Source organism: Hyperoodon ampullatus (genome assembly GCF_949752795.1).
Source record: "Hyperoodon ampullatus genome assembly, chromosome: 3".
Lineage (NCBI taxonomy): Eukaryota > Metazoa > Chordata > Mammalia > Artiodactyla > Ziphiidae > Hyperoodon > Hyperoodon ampullatus.
Genome location: NC_136916.1, coordinates 50,849,162 through 50,870,644, shown reverse-complemented (window position 1 = coordinate 50,870,644; position 21,483 = coordinate 50,849,162). Strand labels below are relative to the sequence as shown.

The 21,483-nt window shown below is 36.8% G+C and overlaps 1 protein-coding gene across 1 annotated transcript in view; it reads left to right on the top strand.

Annotated features, from left to right (window-relative positions):
• The window catches only part of ICE2 (interactor of little elongation complex ELL subunit 2), a gene marked incomplete at its 5' end in the record, with an annotated part of 64,166 nt that extends 48,064 nt beyond the window's left edge, over nt 1-16,102 (top strand). The window contains 4 exons of the mRNA XM_079701002.1: nt 6,250-6,334; nt 7,806-7,856; nt 11,693-11,951; nt 15,919-16,102. Coding sequence (XP_079557128.1) covers nt 6,250-6,334; nt 7,806-7,856; nt 11,693-11,951; nt 15,919-16,041 — 518 coding nt within the window. The 3' untranslated portion in view covers nt 16,042-16,102. The remainder of the gene's footprint in view (nt 1-6,249; nt 6,335-7,805; nt 7,857-11,692; nt 11,952-15,918) is intronic.
• Nucleotides 16,103-21,483: the final 5,381 nt, after the last annotated feature.

The window sequence follows — 21,483 nt, the reverse complement described above, 5'->3', positions numbered from 1 at the left end:
TTACCTTCCTCTAGATAGGATTACTTTTGACAACACTAGCAATCTGGATTCACTGTAATCCAGTTACGGGGATTTAGGTGATTTGAAGCTTGACTTTGGACCCTAGATAGGCCAATCTGTTTCCCCCTTATTGCTAGGATGTTGCCATTCATGGTGTGACATTGCCAGTCTTTGGAAAAGCTTACTTGCAAGTCTGGCCCTCAGCTGGTATCTGGGAACTTAGCTAGTAAATAGTTTTCTACACTGACATAAAACTTCCTTTAGCTGATAAGGAGAGTTCATTGTGCCTACACCGTTTGTATAAACAATATGGCTTATTCTGAACATCTGCTTTTCTTCTGAGAGTCTAGAATTTTGGTATGTGTTAGTCAGAGGGTGCCTACATGATGAGCTCCCAATAAAAACCTTGAGTGCTGAGTCTCTGATAAGCTTCTCTGGTATAAAAAGAAAATGTTGTTGGAGGAGTTAAGTGAATCTTGTGTGACTCCAATGCGAAAGGCCTCTTTTTTTTTTTTTTAATTGTAAAATATATGTAACATAAAATATACCATTTAAACCATTTTATGGTACAACTTACTGTACATTTTTTAGTGTATGATTTAGTGGTATTAAATACATTCACAATGTTGTTCAGCCATCATCACTGTCCATTTCCAGAGCTTTATCATCATCCCAAATAGAAACTCAAGAGAGGACTTTTGAAAATTGCATCTCATTTCCTCTGAACTTCACCCACACTTCTTTTCCTTTTGGTGATTCTCCTTTTGCTTGTATCCTTTTGCTATAACAAATCTTATCCATGACTACAACTGTATGCTGAGGCTATGAGTCCTTTTAGAGAATCACCAAGCCAGGATCCCAACTCAGAACTTGTGTTTATCTAATTCACAGACCCTGAACTCCAGTTTTTGTTCCTCTAATCCTGAGAGACTATTGAAAGCTCTGGTTCATTTCTTAGCTTCTCAGTTGCTTTTTCCAGATTAACAGGTACTCCTAAGAGAGAAGCAGCCCTAAGTGCCAGGCTCACATCTCTGGGTATGTTTCTTCCTCTGGTTTGTTGACTCCAAATATATCCTCAATCCCCTTTTCTGGTAGCCACTAACAAATTATGTAATTTAATTAGTCATGATATTTATTGCCTGTCTTTGTCTCTTTTGTTTATTGATATATCCCAAGCACCTAGAACAGTATGTGGCACAGAGGTGCTCAATAAGTATTTTTAGAGTGAGTGAAGTTGGCTTGGATAATTGATTGAAGGAACAGTAAAAGTCAAGGAGAAGGGAAATGGTAGAAAAAAAGCCATAGAATTTACATACTTTATTCTTTTTATTGTCCCTAGATGTATGTAAGACAAACCATTGGGATGCAGGAAGAATATATTATAACTCTTATTTATTTTTTGTATGAAAAATTAAAAATTTAATATTACTCATTATGTGGATTGACAGGTGGTCCTCTCCTTAAAAACAGTCAGTGTCATGGTTTAGTAAGCCAAGCAGTGAGGCACTTGTTCCATTTGGATCTATGTATCATTGTGGGTACTTTTTTTTAGCAATGGCAGCTGTTAAAACCTATATAACAAAATGAATTGAACTTTGCAGCCATCCTTCAAATAGTTGGTATCACATAGAATTTAAGCCAAGATTTTTCAAAACAACAAAGCATAGTTAATTATATATTGCATGTTATTTTATTCTTTTCAAAAATTTTCATCTGCTTCAATTTCTATTAGTTAATGGTTTTTAATGTGTGTTGACTGCTGCTGTAAATAAAAGAGAAAAATAAAGCTCAGAATGATTAACTTACGAATAGATACAGACTCCATCTGTGGCAGGATCAGAATTTAGTCACAGTCTTTTAAGTGTGTATAACTTTGCTGTAAGCCTAAAAAGGGCTAGGGAAAAATTGGTGGGAGGTGGGGGAGGTCAGATATAACAAAAATGAAGCACTGTGTGTGTAACAACGTTAATCATTGTGACTTAAGGCAGATGATTCATTGTGTCTTAGAAACTGGGACCTAAAAATCCTAACCAGAAGATCTCCATGTGCTCGTATTCTCTTTCCCATGCAGTCCTTTCTCAGTTGTGGCCTGTGTTTCCCTCACTCAACCATTGCTAGCCACTCCTCCATTTAACTTAAGCATTCATTGTCAGTTTTCCCTGCCCAGCCCTATGATCTCAAAATTTCAATGAAACTTAAGACAGTCTTTCTCAGAAATCAAAGTTGGGGACCAGCGCATTAGATCTTTTGGAGAGGACAGTAAGAGTAGAGTTTACGTGCATGGTTGAGAGACTCAGATACAACATATCTTACGAGACACAAGTGACATAGAATCTCATTTATTTAACTGAAGAGCATATTGGTTTATAGGACTCTAGTTCAGCAATTTTGAACTAGAGTCCTATAGTCTCTTTTTCAGGTAGAATAAACATACTTGTTTTTTGTTTGTCTGCTTTGCTGTGAACATGTTCTCCTGTTCCTTTAGATTGCAGTATTCTTTTTATCCTCTTGCCCCATAAAAACATTAAGATGTATTCCTTAAAGAAAATTCCCGAAGTCATCTTATCACAAGTTCTGTATCTACTTTCCAGTTCTCTAATATATATCAATTTTGTATAGTTGACATACAGGCAGTCCTTCCTTTGCACAATTCTGATATACACAAATTTCAGTTACGAAGGTATTTAACTGTGAGTAATTGCGTAAAGTACAGACGTTACTGCTGACTCTTCAGTCCACAAATCACTACATAAGTAACAAACGCACATCATGACCAGTGACCAGTCATGTCACTTCTTTCAAAGTCTGTCAGTGATTGTTCACTGCGCACCTGTTACTGAGTTGATGCACAGGAAGCAAAATGTGTAGTTGTGTTCCCTCCTTGTCTCCCAGTGATAAACTCATGTGATGTTTTACAGAAGTGGATAATCAGAAGAGGGAATTGGCCAACAAAGATTTAAAGCACAGCAAAGAAACAAAAGGTGATACTGCTGGAAGTGGAATTTGAATTGAGCATAAATGGAGTTACAGAAGAAATAGCTGACAGTAGAAATGTTGACACTGGTGCAGTTCAGGAGACCAGATATGCCAAAAGAGGAACTTAGTGAAGGTGAACTTACATAAATGAGGAAAGTACTTGTGGCATAAAGGATGAAGAAGTGACACTGGCATAATATTTTACATTAAAAGAACGCTTTGAGATATATCAGGATATTAAAAGCGCAAAGGCTGTCATGTTGGAAGCTGATCCAAGGAGTGTGACCATTCACCACAGCATAGAAAAGGTGCTTGCTCCCTATCATAAGTTGTACCAGGAGAAGGCGACAAGCACTATTCAGACTGCTCTTAATGAGTTTTTTATAATGAAATAGCACTTTAAATCTCAATGTTTTTAATTTACAGTATACTAAATAAAGATTACTTTTTACTATTTTTTCATTTCTCTATACATTTATAACTGATGGCGATTTATAATGTTTTGACCAAAAAAATCTTAAAGGTAATGAAACAGTTGTAATTTTTCCCATTGATTTTTAAAATTGCTTCCATAGTTTTGGCTTATGTGTGATAATTTTTCTCATCCCATACTGCATGCAGAGTAGGAACTGCCTATGTACATGTATGTGTGCAGATAAATATGTATGAATGCATGCATGTATATAAAGCCTTGATTTGTATTATATAACCTTCTCAAACTTGACACACATAAAAAATATTTGGATAGCACACTGTGATATACAAAAGAGATTGCTGTGGCTGAGGGGTAGTGTCCAGGAAGCTCTTGCCACCCCACGCCTTGCTCAGCTGCCTCAAGGACTGAGGAGATAAATATCTCACACACACATGTAACTCATTTAAGCCCCACAGGTAAAAACGCTCCAATGTTAAGAGAATGGTAGACTCCTTGAGGAGGTGGCCCTCATAGCACTTAGTATGGTATTCTCTCTATATTTTTTGACCTAACTGTATTTGACATATACTGTATAATGCATACTTTTCATTGAGATTGCTTTTAAAAGGTAAGAACTGTTAGTGATTTTCCTCGAAGGTACATTTAGTAAATGTATAAAAATGTTTTATTGTACCTGATATTCCATTTCTACAGTACTAAACCATTGAAATGTGTCCTTTTTATTAGAAACATCACTGTATAATGAGTGTTAGAAATGCAGAGGTGAAACTGAAACTTGGCACAGGAAACAATAAGTAGGCGTGGGAAAAATAGATTTGTTGTCGTAGAAGGAAGATATCTGGTAAAAATGTTTCTAATTCTTTTTATGAGCACAAAGCAAATGAAAGGGGACTAGATAAGAAAATTCGATATTAAATTATGTGCATTTTTTGTTGCACAATGATTGATGTCAGCTTTCCAGGTCATGTATTTTGATAACCAAATATTGGAAGCCGAAAAAATTAAAATTAAAATGGTATTATTTTCAGTATTGTTAAGTATTATACTCTTACGCTATTGATGTATTTAACTGCTGTAATAACATGATTTTTGTATTGACATGGTTATATAACATTTAACTAAGAGCTATCTTTTATATCACTTCCTTGGAACATTTCAGGACCTCAGTGTTGTGTCTCAACCTGTTTTGTTGTAGAACATACGCATTACTTTTTAAAATGGAAGTGTAATCTTGAGAATTTTCTATTTTGTTTTTTGGAATTCTAGAATTAGGTCATGTTTGTAAGAAAGTAAGTCTTTGAGCAGACTTTTGATTTTTTTTTAAACCATAGGAAATCTTATGGTGTGCTTTAATTAAAAAATAAGACAGATTTTTTTAAGGTTTATTGAGATATAATTAACTAATAAAATTTTAAGGTATTTAAAGTATACATCATGATGATTTGATGTATGTATACATTGTGAAAGGATTCCTCCCATCTAGTTAAATTAACACATCCATCACCTCACGTATTTATATTTTTTCTTTTTTGATGAAAACATTTAAGTTCTACTCTCTTAATAAATTTCAGTTATATAGTACAGTACTATCAACTGTGGTCACCGTGTTATACATTAGATCCTCAGACTTTATTATCTTATAGCTGAAAGTTTGTACCCTTTTAGCCCCCAACCCCTGTGAACCACTTTCCTACTTGTTCCTGTGAGTTTGACTTTTTTTTTTCTCCAGATTCCTCGTGTAAGTGATATCATGCAGTATTTCTCTCTCTCTTTCTAACTTATTTTACTTAGCATAGTGTCCTCAAGGTCCATTATGTTGTTGCAAATAGCAGGATGTCCTTTTTTCTTATGGATGAATAATATTTCATCGTGTGTGTGTGTGTGTGTGTGTGTGTGTATCACATCTTTATTCATTCATCCATTGATGGACGCTTAGGTTATACATGTCTTGGCTGTTGTGAATGAGTAAGCCACATTTTTGTAATCTAATTTTTACCTTAACCCAGTCTGTCTTAGAAATTTGTAGAGCATGCCCAAACTATAAATTTGACTTTATCTGCTTGCTTTCATAATAGGTACATATTTCTCTAAATATTTAATTTCCATAAAAATGCAACTTTAATAAAAATTAGAAACACTACTATTTTAACAGTTGTTATTCTTAAATTGTGGGCTTAGAGATGATTTTTTTTGTTATAGACATGTGTAAACTTTTCTATGTTAAGCAAATATTTTAGAATGAATACATATTTCTTTTATAATCTGACTTATAATGTCATTTTATTTTTTCTATAAATTTATTTATTTATTTATTTATTTATTTTTGGCTGCTTTGGGTCTTCGTTGCTGTGCGCAGGCTTTCTCTAGTTGCAACAAGTGGGGGGTACTCTTCCATTGTGGTGCATGGGCTTCTCGTGGTGGCCTCTCTTTGTTGTGGAGCACAGGCTCTAGGCACGCGGGCTTCAGTAGTTGTGGTTCGCGGGCTCAGTAGTTGTAGCTCAGGCTCTAGAGCACAGGCTCAGTAGTTGTGGCACACGGGCTCAGTTGCTCTGCCGCATGTGAGATCTTCCTGGACCAGGGACTGAACCCACGTCCCCCTGCGTTGGCAGGCGGATTCTTAACTGCTGTGCCACCAGGAAAGTCCCTAATGTCATTTAAAAATACATCTTTAGTTAATAAACTTAATAAAGTGTCTATTTCTCCTCTTTTTAGAATATAAAGTTACTTTACAATTAACTACAGTTTTGTAAAAACATCTTTAAAGAGACTGGATAACTTGGCTTTTTTGTTTTTTAAATACTGCAATTGTTCTTTTTAAGTTTGATCTTTTATTTTAGGACATATTGATACATTTACTTCAAAGCTTTTCCTGCTAGAAGAAATCACCTCAGAAGAATTAAAAGAAAGACTTTCATCACTCAAGTAAGAAGCTTTACTTTGTGTTGGGAATTTAAAAACTTAATATGATCACTAATTTTCCTTTATCTGTAAATATTGGTTAAGTTTAAATGATTTATTTTCAAGACTTTTAGTCCTTTTTTACATTGAGGCTTCCCCCTGACCCAGTTTGTGATCCATTTCACATTAATCATTTCCATTTCCAAATTAAATGTACTAGTGACACTAGTATTATTTCTGCCTAAGACAAAGGAGACTAGAACAACAGAGGAGTCTTCCATCTTGGTAGTGTATGGGAGCATAAGACTCTTAGCTCTCAGGGATGTATACACTCATTTGGACACCCTAACTTCTAAAAGTTTGTTCTTTTACCAACTATTACTGTACATCAGATTGAAATTAATTTAATTTGCATCTCACAACTTTCTGGGAAGGGCTGGTGGTAGTTTTATCTCCATTTTATATATGAGGAAACTGGAACTTGGAGTGACTTTCCCCAGAGCATACAGCTGAACTAGGGTGACAACCTTGGTAGTTAATATGTTTGATTCACCGTGAAGGATGGGAAATTGTCCTGACTTTTATTACTTCCATAGTTCCAGCTTTGGGGCTTGTCATAGTTTTTGAAGCCTCCAGATTCAAACTTGAATTCTCTGCTTATACTTAAAAACATCTACTTCTATTATAAGGATTGCTTCTTTTGAGGAGTAACTTTTTATTTACATATGTGAATAGAAAAGCTTTTCTGTACATTACTCACTGCCTGCTCTACCTCTTCCAATGAAAACCTTTTTTTTTTTTTTAACTTTTTATTTTTTTGCGGTATGCAGGCTTCTCACTGTTGTGGCCTCTCCTGTTGCGGAGCGCAGGCTCAGCGGCCATGGCTCACGGGCCCAGCCGCTCTGCGGCATGTGGGATCTTCCCGGACCGGGGCACGAACCCGTGTCCCCTGTATTGGCAGGCGGACTCTCAACCACTGCACCACCAGGGAAGCCCTGAAAACCATTTTTAAATAAATAATAAAGGGAATGAATTTAGGTCTAGAAGAGATACTAAATCAATATATTTCATTTCCCTTTATTCATTTAAAGTACCTCTCAATTTCTCTGGTTACCACCACCATCTCTAAAAGTCCCTCTTCTGCAGATTAGTTCTACTAAAGGCTTTTTAAACTTTTAATCTTTAAAAAAATTTTAAACTTATAAACTTCTTTAAAAGCTTATAGTTTCAGTATAAAATAATGATCTCTTTACAACTGCTCTGACTCACACAAGCCAAATACTTTATGATTTTGAAGAGAAATCAGAAAATGGCAAAAAATTAAGTAAATATAAGTGAATCAAATTAGAAATAAATTTTGGTGTTCTGTGTTTTACATTATTTCATCTGTTGTTTTTTTCTGCTATTGAGGATATTTCTCTTCCTGAGGAGCTAAAATTGTTAAGAGTAAGTTTTCTTGTCGCTTAATTTTATATAGATTTCTTCTGTTTAATAGGATATCAAGTTTATTTAACATCCTTCAACACATTCTAAGAAAATTAAGTAGGTAAGTACTTTGGAGGCATTTTGCATTGATATGTCTAATTTTCTTGGGTGAAAATTCATAGAAACTTTGAATATATGTTGTTAGGAATAGAGGGAAAATAACCTAGAAATACACAATTTATTCTACTGTGTCAAAAGTTGAAATTGTGAAAATATAAATAGGAAGGTAATATAATAGTCTCTGGCTTTAATGAGCTTGCAATTACATTTTTCTGTAAGGCTATTGTAATGGTTTCCTATTGCCACTATAAGAAATTACGACAAACTTAGTGGCTTTAAATAACACAAATTTATTCTATTATAGTTCTGGAGGTAAAAAGTCTGAAATCATTTTCAGTGGACTAAACTTGTGTCAACAGGGCTGGCCCCTTGCGGTGGCTCTGAGGAGACAGTTGTTTCCTCACCTTGATTTTCAGCTTCTAGTGGCTACCTGTATTTCTTTTCTTTTTTAATTGAAATATAGTTGGTGTACAGCATTATGTTAGTTTCAAGTTTACTACATAAACTTGCAAGTGATAGGACATTTGCAAACACTGTGAAATGATCACAATAAGTCTAATAACCATCTGTCCCCATACAAAGTTATTACAATAATATTGATTATATTCTTTATGCTGTGTGTTACATCCCTGTGGCTTATTAGTTTTATAACTGGAGGTTTGTACCTCTTAAATCCCGTTCGCCTGTTTCTCCCTACACACACCACCCGCAACTGGCAACCACCCTTTTGTTTCTATATCTGTAAGTCTGTCTTCATTTTGTTTTGTTTGTTTCTTTTGTTTTTCAGATTCCACATATAAGTAAGTCATGTGGTATTTCTTTCTCTGACTTATTTCATGTGGCATAATACCCTCTAGATCCATCCATGTTGTTGCAAATGCAAGATTTCATTTATTATGACTGAGTAATATTCCATTGTATATATATCACATCTTCCTTATCCATTTATCAATGAACACTTAATTTGCTTCCATATCTTGGCTATTGTAAATAATACTGCAGTGAACATTGGTGTGCATGTATCTTTTTGAATTTTTTTGTATTCTTGTGGTAGATACCCAGGAGTGGAATTGCTGGATCATACGGTAGTTCTATGTTTAATTTTTTGAGGAACCTCCATACTGTTTCCCAAGTGGCTGCACCAATTTATAATTCCACCAACAGTGTACAACGGTTCCTTTTCTCCACATCCTTGCCAACACTTGTCTTTTTGATGATAGCCATTCTGACAGGCGTGAGGTGGTATCTCATTGTGGTTTTGATTTGAATTTCCCTGATGATTAGTGATGTTGGGCATCTGTATGTCTTCTTTGGAGAAATACCTATATATCTTAACTTGTAGGCCCTTACTCCATCTTCAAAGTATATCACTCAAATTTTTGCTTTTATTGTCACGTTGCATCCTTAATTGCATTTGCAAAGCCATTGATGGGTAACATTCACAAGTTCTGGAGAGAGGATGTAAACATCCTGGGGGAATATTAGTCAGCCTTCCATAGCTATATTGTTTACATTTTCAAGGCAAGGAAGCAACATAGAGGCTAGTCACTCGGTCCATAGCAAATCTTAGAATATAGATTCTCCACATGATCATTTATCAAACTGTTTCATTATACGAACCTTTGCACTCCTTGTCTTACGCCCTTACCAAAAGATAAACTAAAAAACAATTCAGGAATTTGAACAAAACGTCAAAAATCTCGAAGTTCTAACTTTCCTACTTTTTATGCAACTAGATAGATGTCAGTTTCCTTATTTATAAAATGATGGTGTTGAGTTCAGTGATTTCCTAAGTACTCCTCAGTTCTGAGATTCTGTGATTCTGTGGCAAGATTTTTGCTTTATATATTCCATTCTTCATGTGAAGTACAATGCTTAAACACAAAATTTGCCAAGTGCTTTTTGAAACTTGAATATCAATATCTTAGCTTATGTATTAGTTTTCAACTGCAGCTGTGACAAATTGCCACAAAATTAGTGTTGACAACAGGAATTTATTATCTTGCAGTTCTGTGCGTCAGGAGGCTAACAGGTCTTCCTTCTCAGGCTGAAATCAAGGTGTCATTTTTCTGCCTTTTCTGTAGGCTCTGGGTATGGTCTGTTTCCTTGACTTTTGTATATTCTAGAGGCTACCTGCATTCTTTGGCTTGTGGCGCTCTTCCTTTCCTCCCTTTTCAGACTTTGAAAGGCGCGTTGAGTCCTCCTCACATCACATCACTCTCACCTCTTTCAAAGCCGTATCTCCCTCTGAGTCTCTTCTGCCTCCCTCTTCTACATTTTAAGGACTCATGGTTACAGTGAGCCCACTAAAATAATCTAGGAAAATCTTACATTTTAAAATCAGCTGATTAGGAACCTTAATTTCACTTTAATTCCATCTTAATTCCCCTTTGCCATGTAATGTAGCATATTCACAGCTTCTAGGATTTGGGATGTATGTTTTGGGGGAGGCCGTTATTGTGCCTACTGATATTTGTATCCATCCATGTACATTGCTGCCTCCGTGCAGCACTTTTAAGATATTCTTTCTTGAACTGCCTCATTCTCCATGAATTCTCTCTGTAAACCAATGCATTCTTCATTTTTAGTGAAGGAGGTTAAGATATAAAGTTTCACTGATAAAAGCTCAGTGTTTGAAATGTTACTTATTCCCACTGTCAAATCAGTTATTATTCATTTCTTTATATGGGAATAGAAAATGATTGGAGAAGAAATGCTCTGAGAATAAGAATAGTTCTCTGAACCACTTTTGTCAATACCTATTACTTTTCTGTTTAAAAACAGTAATGAATTAATGAAAAACTTATCAGGTTTGTAGGAAGATCCTTGTAAGTGTGACTAGTCCTTATTTTTAATGATAGATTGTGGGAAGAAACTGATATCTTCCATTGTACCTTTGAGCTAGAATGTAAAATCCCCCCAAAAAACACAGTATATTAATCATATCCTTTTAGCTCTTTATGTTGTTACACTGAATTCCTTAAAGCTTTCTAAAGAGAAAGGGAAAATGTGGATTTGACAGAACTTATTATTGTGACAATAGAGGATCATAATTAAGGGTATGGCTTTTGGTGTTCTACTGCCTGGGTTTATATCCAGGTCCTGCACTCAGAACTTTGGGCAAATTACTTAGCATGTCTGATTTTTGTTTATCTCAAATATGAGGTTAATAATTAATATTATTACTTAAACGTTTGTTTTGGAGAATTTAATGATGAAATGGATATAAACAGTACAGTCGTCGTTAGCACATGATAAACATTCAGTACCTGTTAACTGCTTTGGTTGCTATTATTCTCATGGCCCCTCGTATTGTGATTGTTCCATTGACTGTTTCTGCCACTTTATTTTAAACTTCTCAGTGTAGTGAATTTGTCACATTCACTTTTCTATCTCTGTTCACCTATTAGTAGACAGAAAGTAGGTGCAGTGTTTGTTTAATTAATTTAAATGTTGTGTATAGGAATGGTATGTATATGTACTCATGTACTCATATGTATATGTACTTTTCCATATGTTTCCGTATGTGTTGTCCATGAATTAGACAATTAGGCAGACTATTTCCCATTAAATTTTTGAAATTTTACAATTTAACTGATGTAACAGTGAAAAGAAAATAAGTATATATCCTGAACTTGGAATAAGAACTAAAGTGAGTTGCTGAAAAGGCATGAAAATAGTTTTAAAAATTCTTAAATCTTACTTGGTCATAAAAGTGTTTTTAGAGGTGGTATCCCATTCCCCTGTTTTCAATTTTATTAATATATTATGATTAAGAAAGTGCTATTGAATTTGACACAGTGAACCAATGAGTTGAGTTTCCTTGTGTGGATTTAGCTTGCAGGAGGGTTCCTACTTGTTGTCTCACGCAGCAGAAGATTCTTCACTCCTGATCTACAAGACCTCTGATGGAAAAGTTACTAGGACAGCGTACAATTTGCATAAAACACATTACAGCCTTCCTGGTGTGCCTTCCAGTCTCTCAGTTCCCTGGGTCCCGTTAGACCCCAGTCTCTTATTACCATATCATATCCATCACGGAAGAATACCTTGTACTTTTCCACCTAAATCACTAGGTCCCACAACACAACAAAAGGTAAGATCTTTTTTGAAATTAAATGTTCCATTAGGTTGTTTATTATTAATCTGTTTCACTGACTATATAATATTTCAACCTGATGTCTACATTTGCCATGTTAATCACAACACCATTCTAAAAATAATATCTATAGGAAGCATAGATAAAGTTGTATGCTCTACTGAATCCAGTCATCACATCAATGGAACTTTTTATTTTTGTAAGGTTTATGAGTCAACTAAAGAAAATTCTGTTAGCCTCCCCAGTGAGGGCATGGGTAAGGCAACCACATAGTTAAATCCCTATGTACCTATGAAAAGCAAAGTTATAATGTTTTTTGCAATTTTTATTTATGTATACTGTTTCATTTCATTAAATATTTGAGGCAATTTGCAGAATACATGCAATAAAATTATGATGATACAATTAAAAATTAATAAGTAGGATATGGGAAAATATAAAAGGAAGTGTTAGTAATTAGTGACTGCAGTGCCTTATTAAAAGTTCAAGAGGGACTTCCCTGGTAGCACAGTGGTTAAGAATCCGCCTGCCAATGCAGGGGACATGGGTTCGAGCCCTGGTCCAGGAAGATCCCACATGCTGTGGAGCACCTAAGCCCGTGCGCCACAACTACTGAGCCTGCACTCTAGAGCCTGCGCGCCACAACTGCTGAAGCCCGTGCGCCTAGAGCCCATGCTCCACAACAAGAGAAGCCACCGCAGGGAGAAGCCCGCACACCACAACGAAGAGTCGTCCCTGGTCGCCGCAACAAAGACCCAATGCAGCCAAAATTAAATAAATAAATTTTTTTTTTTTTTTTGCGGAATGCGGGCTTCTCACTGTTGTGGCCTCTCCCGTTGTGGAGCACAGGCTCCGGACGCGCAGGCTCAGCGGCCATGGCTCACGGGCCCAGCCACTCTGCGGCATGTGGGATCTTCCCGGACCAGGGCATGAACCCGTGTCCCCTGCATCGGCAGGCAGACTCTCAACCACCGCGCCACCAGGGAAGCCCCAATAATTTTTAAAGTACAATAAAATGTTAAGATGTAAATTGTGTTTTAACGCCAAGTATTTTATCACTCAATATTTTAGTTATAATTAATGTTATGCTCTTTATAGAATCCTTCCCCAGAAATACCAGTTGAATGATATTTCTCTATCTGAAACTTTTGTAAAACCATGGTTAGAGATACACTTTACCATGTCACTCATTCTTTATATCATGTAAGAAGTTCCAGTTTGAGTTTAGTTGAAGGAAAAGTTTTATTCTCTACAAGTGAATCTGACTCTTCAGTCAGCAATAACACAGTACATTTTCCTTCCCTGCTGCCAAAAATCTTTGAACCAAAATTATTGTCTGAGTTTTCTACTCTTCTCAATATGTTTACCATAGAACATCTGTCACGTGTATGTTTTTCACTTCTCCATTCTAATGTTATTACTGAGAGGATCCTTTTAGAAATGACAACTTCTTATACATTCTTAGTTGACTTTGGCCAAGAAAATATATAAATGTGGTTAACTAGTTGGGACAAGTGAAAGAATGGAGAAAGTGAGTTATTAGTATTTTAAGCCATTTTAGCTACAGTTTTTGTTGGCTATTTCCAGTTTAAATTATATAAGTAGTGATTTTTATAACCTCCTGAGGCAACATTTTCTTAACTTAAAAATAATAATTGAAAACTTTTTTGAAGAGTTTATGTTATTTCTAAGAGAATGATTTTGTTTTAACTTAGAAAAATCTGATGATAGTTTCACCACTAACGTTTAACTGTGTGAGTGGCTTATTCCTCTTTAGTGAAAATGAACAGTTTAATGTCTTGACACAATTCCATGTTTTCAGGATTTGACCACATAAATATAAACAGCTTAATTATGTATATGCTGAGCATTTGTTGATTTGTGTTTTTTTGAAGATATTTCATGCATTCAATCCACGGACAAAACCTTAGTGAGATTGTCTAGGACCAGGTTGTTGTACAGCCAGACATTAGGTACAGTAGACAATTAGCTAACTAGTGCTTGGTTTGATGTTTTTTTAAGCCTATGGAAAGTTTTTGGTTATCTCTTACACATCTCCCTACAATCTGGCCCTACATATGTAGGAATTACCCCATCTTTCTCCCTTACTTCCTCCTAGCGAGGCCATGGGAATGAGACTTTCTAATCCTACCAAGCTAATAAGCACAGATAGGGATTCCAGCTTTAGCAGCAAAGGAAAAGACGAGAGCTTCAGGAAATGCTGGGACGTAAGATCTTATATGGAACAGAAATGATCTACTTATATTTCATGATGTAAAAACTCATATGACAGATATCTCTGCCTCTAATATGATTCCTTAGTCCTTAGTCCACTTGAACTCACATGTCACCTTTTTGTAGTAGTACCTTAAGCACTAATCCTGAGAGATACCCCAGTAGAGCCCATGTCTGCCTCTTTTTGCGTCAAGCAGAGCTTAATAGGAGGATCCCATTTGCTTCCTGTGCTACTCCGGACTTCTTCTGATTCTAGTCTTTTTGTAATGGCTCTGTGCCTATCCCTTTTCTCCTTCCACAACTTCTGCTATAAATATGGTTCACACACACACACCCATGCACATACACACATACACATATAGGGTCAAAATGCTTGCAATATGGTAGATACAATTAGAGTGGTCAGTATACTTTTATAGTAAATACCAGTTGAGTGGGGAGTGGTATACATAATCTAAAAATCACAGCAATTTTTTAATCTGTATGTTAAAAAAGTTCTTCAGATTCAGACAGACAGACTGGCAGACTCAAACCCTAACTCAAGTTTGTCTTTTCTAGTCATCTAATTGTAAACCAAAAAATGCCCCTAAAGAGACAAGATATTAAGTGAGGGTAGCTGGAGTTTGATTCATTCTTAGTGAGCCAGTAGCCTCTTGGGGCAATGCTAGTAATATTTCTGTTGTATAAGGAATATGAGAGAGTGTGATTGGAATTACAATCATTTCCAGGTCTGAAACACACTGGAGAAGATGTGAAGAAATAGAAGGGGGTGCAAGGTCACTAAAGAAAATAGAGGTAGATATGGACAAGTTCTGGGGAAATGGTTTCAGGCTATAAAGCTTTTGTCCTTCTCTGTAAGGCCTGGCTTTTCTCCATTACCCCATTTTAAAATTTTATACTCTTCCAGTGGCCAAGGGGATGACAGTATTTCCAGACCTCATCTTCAGTGGGACTGCAGTTAGCAAGGGATTGCATCCTAAGAATACACTGTCTTCCCTAGACTGTGTGAGCTAGAAAGTGGGAGTGAGTAGCAACTTGTGCTGAGGAAGAGTAGATATTAAGGTAGAACCAGCACCCCAACAAAGCTTCTTCCCCCTGCTCCCTTCTTCCTCTTTTCCCATCCTCTGTAATCGCCTTCCAATTTTTCCTTCCCCCTTTTCTTTCTTTCTTTCTTTCTTGCTCTTCCAGCCTCTCAATTTTCCTTTCAAATTGGGGTCTTTTTTCTTTTCCCTTCATTTCACTTTTATTCTTTTTATCCTTCTTTTTTGGACTCTTCTGTTTTTCTTACTCTCTTTCTCCATTTCATAATTTCTTCTCTCTCTTTACCACCTCTGACCTTCTTGTATTTCCTTTCCCTCCCTTCCTATTTTTCATTTCTCCTGCTCTTCAGTTTCAGTATTGTAAGCACACTGCTCTAAAGGCGTGTCATTCCCTCATTTTCTCATTTAGCATTTCAAACTTTCCCAAATTTAGCACAAAGTGTGGTTTTCCTCTTCACTTCTCTCCATTTACCCTGATGTGTCTCCTTCCCTGATTGTTATTTGAAAGTTTCGTACTTTAAAACTCTGTCAGATTAAAGCTTGCTTAGAAGCAGCTAAATGGCTAGGGATTAAAAATATATAAAGGACCATTTGCAAGGTTATTAGTCCATGTGTAAATAATAGAGTTGACTGTGTTTAAGAATGTTGTAAACATGTTAAGCCATCCTGTTCTTTGCTTCATCTCTTAGATTGGTGGAACAAGAATGCCTACCCGCAGCCGCAGGAATTCAGTTTCCATGGAAACCAAAAGTCTGCCTGCTCAGCAAGTTGAAAATGAAGGAGTGGCTCCAAGTAAAAGAAAAATAACTTAAGGACTGTACCATGGAAAATGAAGAAAAACCAGTTATCACAGCATTCAATTTAGAAAAGTTTGAGGGGAAATATACCTGAAAGATCTGTAGGCAAGAGGAATGTTTTTCTTTTACTGTTCTTGAGAGTTTTTATAGTGCCTCGAAAATACACATTGACTATGTGAAGCAGTGTTCCAACTAAAATGGAATGTTGTGCTCTTAACACCTGATGTTTGAGGAGGCTCCAGATATGTTTTTTTTTTTTTTTTTTTTTTGCGGTACACGGGCCTCTCACTGCCGTGGCCTCTCCCGTTGCGGAGCACAGGCTCTGGATGTGCAGGCTCAGCGACCATGGCTCATGGGCCCAGCCGCTCCGCGGCATGTGGTATCTTCCCGGACCGGGGCACGAACCCGTGTCCCCTGCATCGGCAGGCGGACTCTCAACCACTGCGCCACCAGGGAGCCCCCAGATATGGTTTAACATTATCGTGGCAGGGAAATAAAGAGAGAAGAAAATATTTTTATAGTAGACCTTTTGCAAAAAATTGTAAGTAGGAAAATAATTTGCTTTTTTTCGAGAGCAATATTTATCATTATGTATTATGTTAATAATTTGAGGTGTATTGCCGGTCTGTTGAGGTTGGCTCAAAAGGTTAAATCTTGCCACTGTCAGAGAGAATTTTGAGCTACATAAACCTTATTTCTGACCCATCTGACAGTTTTTATATACTACTTTAAAATGATGATTGTTGCAGGTTAATGAAGTTAGTATCTTTAAAAACTTGGTGAAATTCCATTGCAGAAGCCAAAAAGGGAAATAAAAAATAAAAAACTCTCTGGCTCTGAAAATTCACAAGTAAGTTACCAGTTTTTTGTTGGGCAATCATCAGTTTGTTTAAAAAAAAAAAAAACTCTTGTGGTGTAACAGGTTCGATGACAAATGCCTCTATCTCTTGGCACAAATCTTGGCTAAGTGTTGAAATACACTACTAAAAGCAAAGAGATGAGTATGGTTTCCAGAAAAATCTCATATTTCAGCCAACAAGGCTAATGTGTGGTAAAACGGAAGGTATTTTTCTTCATCTACATTGATTCATTAAAATTTTTCCGGACCATGGAGATGAATTTGGAAAATGGCATGATCAGTTGATGTTATTATAGCCAATAATAAGAAGGGATGGACTTACTTAACTTTTGTATTCCCCTTCTTTAATGTGCACTAAATATGTGCATCTTTTGTAAAATACAAGCTTTGTAATCTAGGGTAATACTTGCTAAGTTTTTGGCATTTTTTATGCATTTTATATTAATATAAGAAACTAGTCCTAGAAACCTTCTCAACTGTTATAAATAGCAGTTAAGTATTTTATTTACTACCAAGTTTTGATTTTTTTGGTTGGTTATAAAATATTTTTTTAATTAATGAGCAATTACTAGTAAAATTGTTTTATGCATTTTACTATATAGTTTCCTCATCCTGCCATTCCCATTTTAAAATATTGAGCTTGGTTTTCAGTGGTCTTGATCTTTTTTTTTTTTTTTTTTTTTTTGTGGTACGCGGGCCTCTCACTGTTGTGGCCTCTCCCGTGCCGGAGCACAGGCTCTGGACGCGCAGGTTCAGCGACCATGGCTCACGGGCCCAGCCGCTCCGCGGCATGTGGTATCTTCCCGGACCGGGGCACAAACCCGTGTCCCCTGCATCGGCAGGCACACTCTCAACCACTGCGCCACCAGGGAAGCCCGTTTTTTTTTTTTTTTTTTTTAACTTTGTCACATATCCATATTTCCCAGAAATATTCCAGCTGTGAGTTATTTGGCAGTGAACCAAGGGAGAGGCAGGGATTCGCTTGGAATTTGCTCTTTTAAAAAAAACTAAACAATGATTGCTTCAGACTTCTGAATACCAGAAAGAGTTGGCTTTCATTTTTTTAGTGTACTTTTTACTTAGTAAAATGTGTGATCTTACGGGTGGTTATTTTGAAATTATCCTAGCCATCTATCTGAGTAACCGTGATAATATATATAAAGCTAGACTTTGTTTTCCACTTGTGCTTTACCAAGCCTCTTTTTTCTAATGTATATTTGATCTTGTGTTCTTTTTCTTGATTTTTAGTACTGAGAATGTATAAGCAAGAAAGTGACATTGACAGTATGAGCAAAGATTTAAAAAAAAAAAACAGACTCAGTGTTGGCAAGGATGTGATGAGCCTGACCCACTTATATCTCTGAGGTGAAGGTATAAACCTTTCATTCAGTAAACGTTTGAGTGCATCTGTACTGTATGCCACATAACCTAAAGTAGGTCCTCATGTTTACTCTCTGATAAAATTCTTTTTTCATATATCACAATATTTGTTTATTTAACTTACTGTCTTTCTTCTTGAATAGACTACAAGCTATGCCAGAGTAGGGCATATTTGTTTTGTTCACTAGTATGTAACAAACACCTAATACAGTGTCTGTTGTAGTTGCTCAGTAGATATAAGTTGAATGTATGAATAAATGAATGTGTAGGTATCGAGGTTAGATTTTTTTTTCCTCAGGAGCTAACATTCTAGTGGAAGGCACATGCTGATCTATGTGATAAGTGCCCTGATAAAGTAATATAAGAAAGTCATCTAATCTGGACCTGATAATTAAGGAAGGTTCTGAGATAAACCTTGAGGTGAGTCTTTTAAAAAAGAGTAAGAGTTATAAGGAAAGAATGAAAGATCTTCCACACAGAAAGAAAGCAGCATATGCAAAGGTGAAAGATGGCCAGATTGTAGGCTGTGAACGTGGAGATGAGAGAAAAAGCTATAGGACACGACAGACGTGCCGTGCTGTGGCATTTGAATTTTGTCCTGTGCAATGTGGGAACTAGTAGTGATTTTTTAATAAAAATAAATAACATGATCAGATATATTCTTCAAAAAGTTCTTATTGGCATTAATCTAGAGAATGGAATGGAGCTGGGAAAGACTATAGGGAAGGAGAAAAGTTGCAAAGGTGTGTTATCAAAATTGAAAAATGGTAAAGGCCCTGAATTAAAGCAATAAGAGTAGGGATGGGGAACTTCCCTGGCAGTCCAGTGGTTAAGACTCGGCGCTTTCACTGCAGGGGGCGCGGGTTCAATCCCTGGTCAGGGAACTAAGATCCCACATACCGTGTGGTGCGGCAAAAAAAAAAAAAAAAAAAAAAAAAAAATAGGGATGGGCTCAAGTGATGGAAGAAAAAAAATGATAACTTGGTGATATAGTTGGTAGGGAGAGTCAAATATGACTTCCAGGTTCCTCATACGGGATACTGGGTAAATAACAGTGTTACTTACTGAGAAAGTACGAGGAGGAGTGTGATTAGAGTGGGGAGAGAGCTCACTTAAAATGGTCGTTTCCATTCACCACTTGTATTCCTTGGATTCTGGGTCTGGGTGTGCCATTATTGCTGCATAATAAGTTACCCCAAAACTTACTAGTTAGAACTACAAATAATTATTATCTCAGAGTTTCTGTGGGTCAGGAGTCCAGGTGCAGCTTAGCTGCGTGCCTCTGGCTCAAGGCCTCATAAAGTTGCAGTCAAGCTGTTGGCTGGGGCTGCAGTTGTCTGAAGGCTTGCGTGGGGCTGGAGCATCTGCTTCCAAGGAAGCTCTCTTGTGGTAGCAATGGAAGTTCTCAGTCTCTTGTTGGCTGTTAGCAGGAAGCCTCATGCTCACCACAGGTACCTCTCTATAGGTCTGCTTGAGTGTCCTCTTGATGTAGCAGCTGGCTTACCCCAGAGAGAGCAGTCCAAGACAGAGCAAGGAGGAAGCCAGAGTGTCTTTTAAGGCCTAGTCCTGGAAGTCAAATACTGTCACTTATGCCATATTCTCCTTGTTAGAAATAAGTCACTAAGTCCACACTCAGGCTTCACCTCGTGAAGGGAGGAGTATAAAAAGATTTAGTGAACATGTTTTTAAACCTTCACAAATGCCATGAACATTTTAGGAATACAGAAGAAATAGCTTTAAGGTGGAGAGAAAAGAGAGGACACTTTTTAAAAGTTCCTTACTACCAACATGTTAAATCTGACATAGAGATAGTTGGTGTCAAAGGTAGTTGATCATTTGAGTTTTGAACTCGAGAGAGAAGCCTGATCTCTTCAGTACAGATTTGGGAATTGTTGGTGTATCTGTGGTGATTGAAATCAGAGAAAAGGATGACATAGCAGTAATGAGTGAAATGAAGAAAGGACCATGAATAGAGCCCCAGGAAGAACCATAGAACTTCAGTAAAAGGAGAAGTTTCGTTAAAGTGGCTACAATGGAAGTCAGATTTATGAATGTTAAGGAATAAGAAAGTGAGGTGGAAACAATGAAAATCTTTATTGCAAAACTTGGAAATAGCTCTGTTTGGATCTTCTTTTGTAACTGCAAAGGAAGTTAGCCTATTCCTTTCCATTTCTACTTGGATTTTGTGTTTGGACACCATGAACGTTTTAGAGATATTAGAAGGAGGCACAGGTTTAAGGTAGAGAGGGGAGAGAACACTTGTTAATATTTTATTACCAACATGCTAAATATGAAGTTCTTGATGGACATGCTGGTAGAGATATTAAGATGTTTTTCATGTTTTATAGGCATATGGTAGGTACTTTTTTTTTTAACATCTTTATTGGAGTATAATTGCTTTACAATGGTGTGTTAGTTCCTGCTTCATAACAAAGTGAATCAGCTATACATATACATATCTCCTCCCTCTTGCGTCTCCCTCCCACCCTCCCTATCCCACCCCTCTAGGTGGTCACAAAGCACCGAACTGATCTCCCCATGCTATGCGGCTGCTTCCCACTAGCTAGCTATTTTACATTTGGTAGCGTATATATGTCCATGCCACTCTCTCACTTTGTCCCAGCTTACCCTTCCCCCTCCCTGTGTCCTCAAGTCCATTATCTACATCTGCATCTTTATTCCTGTCCTGCCCCTAGGTTCTTCATAACCATTGTTTTTTTTTTGTTTTTTTTTTTAGATTCCATATATATGTGTTAGCATACGGTATCTGTTTTTCTCTTTCTGACTTACTTCACTCTATGACAGACTCTAGGTCCATCCACCTCACTACAAATAACTCAATTTCGTTTCTTTTTTATGGCTGAGTATGGTAGGTACTTTTTAACCAAACCTTAGTGATGTCAGGATTTATCGAGTTTCTCACTGAGATGTAGAAATAAAGGGTATGCATTTCATTGATCCTTCCACTCTTGCTGTCTTCCCTCTGCTAGTGTCCAGACTTCTTATCAAAGTACATAAGGGCAGACACACAAGCGTCTATCTGGGGATTGGGTCTGATCTGCTGAGCAAAGCTTACTGAGTCGAGGCCCAGGCATATATTTCTAGGATCGGTCTCCAGGTTGCCTCAACAGATAGGAAGATTCAGTTACCTTGGCGTATATGTTTGCTTTCAATATATGAGCTACTGTTAGAAAGTGATCAAGCAAGGACCTACCAAG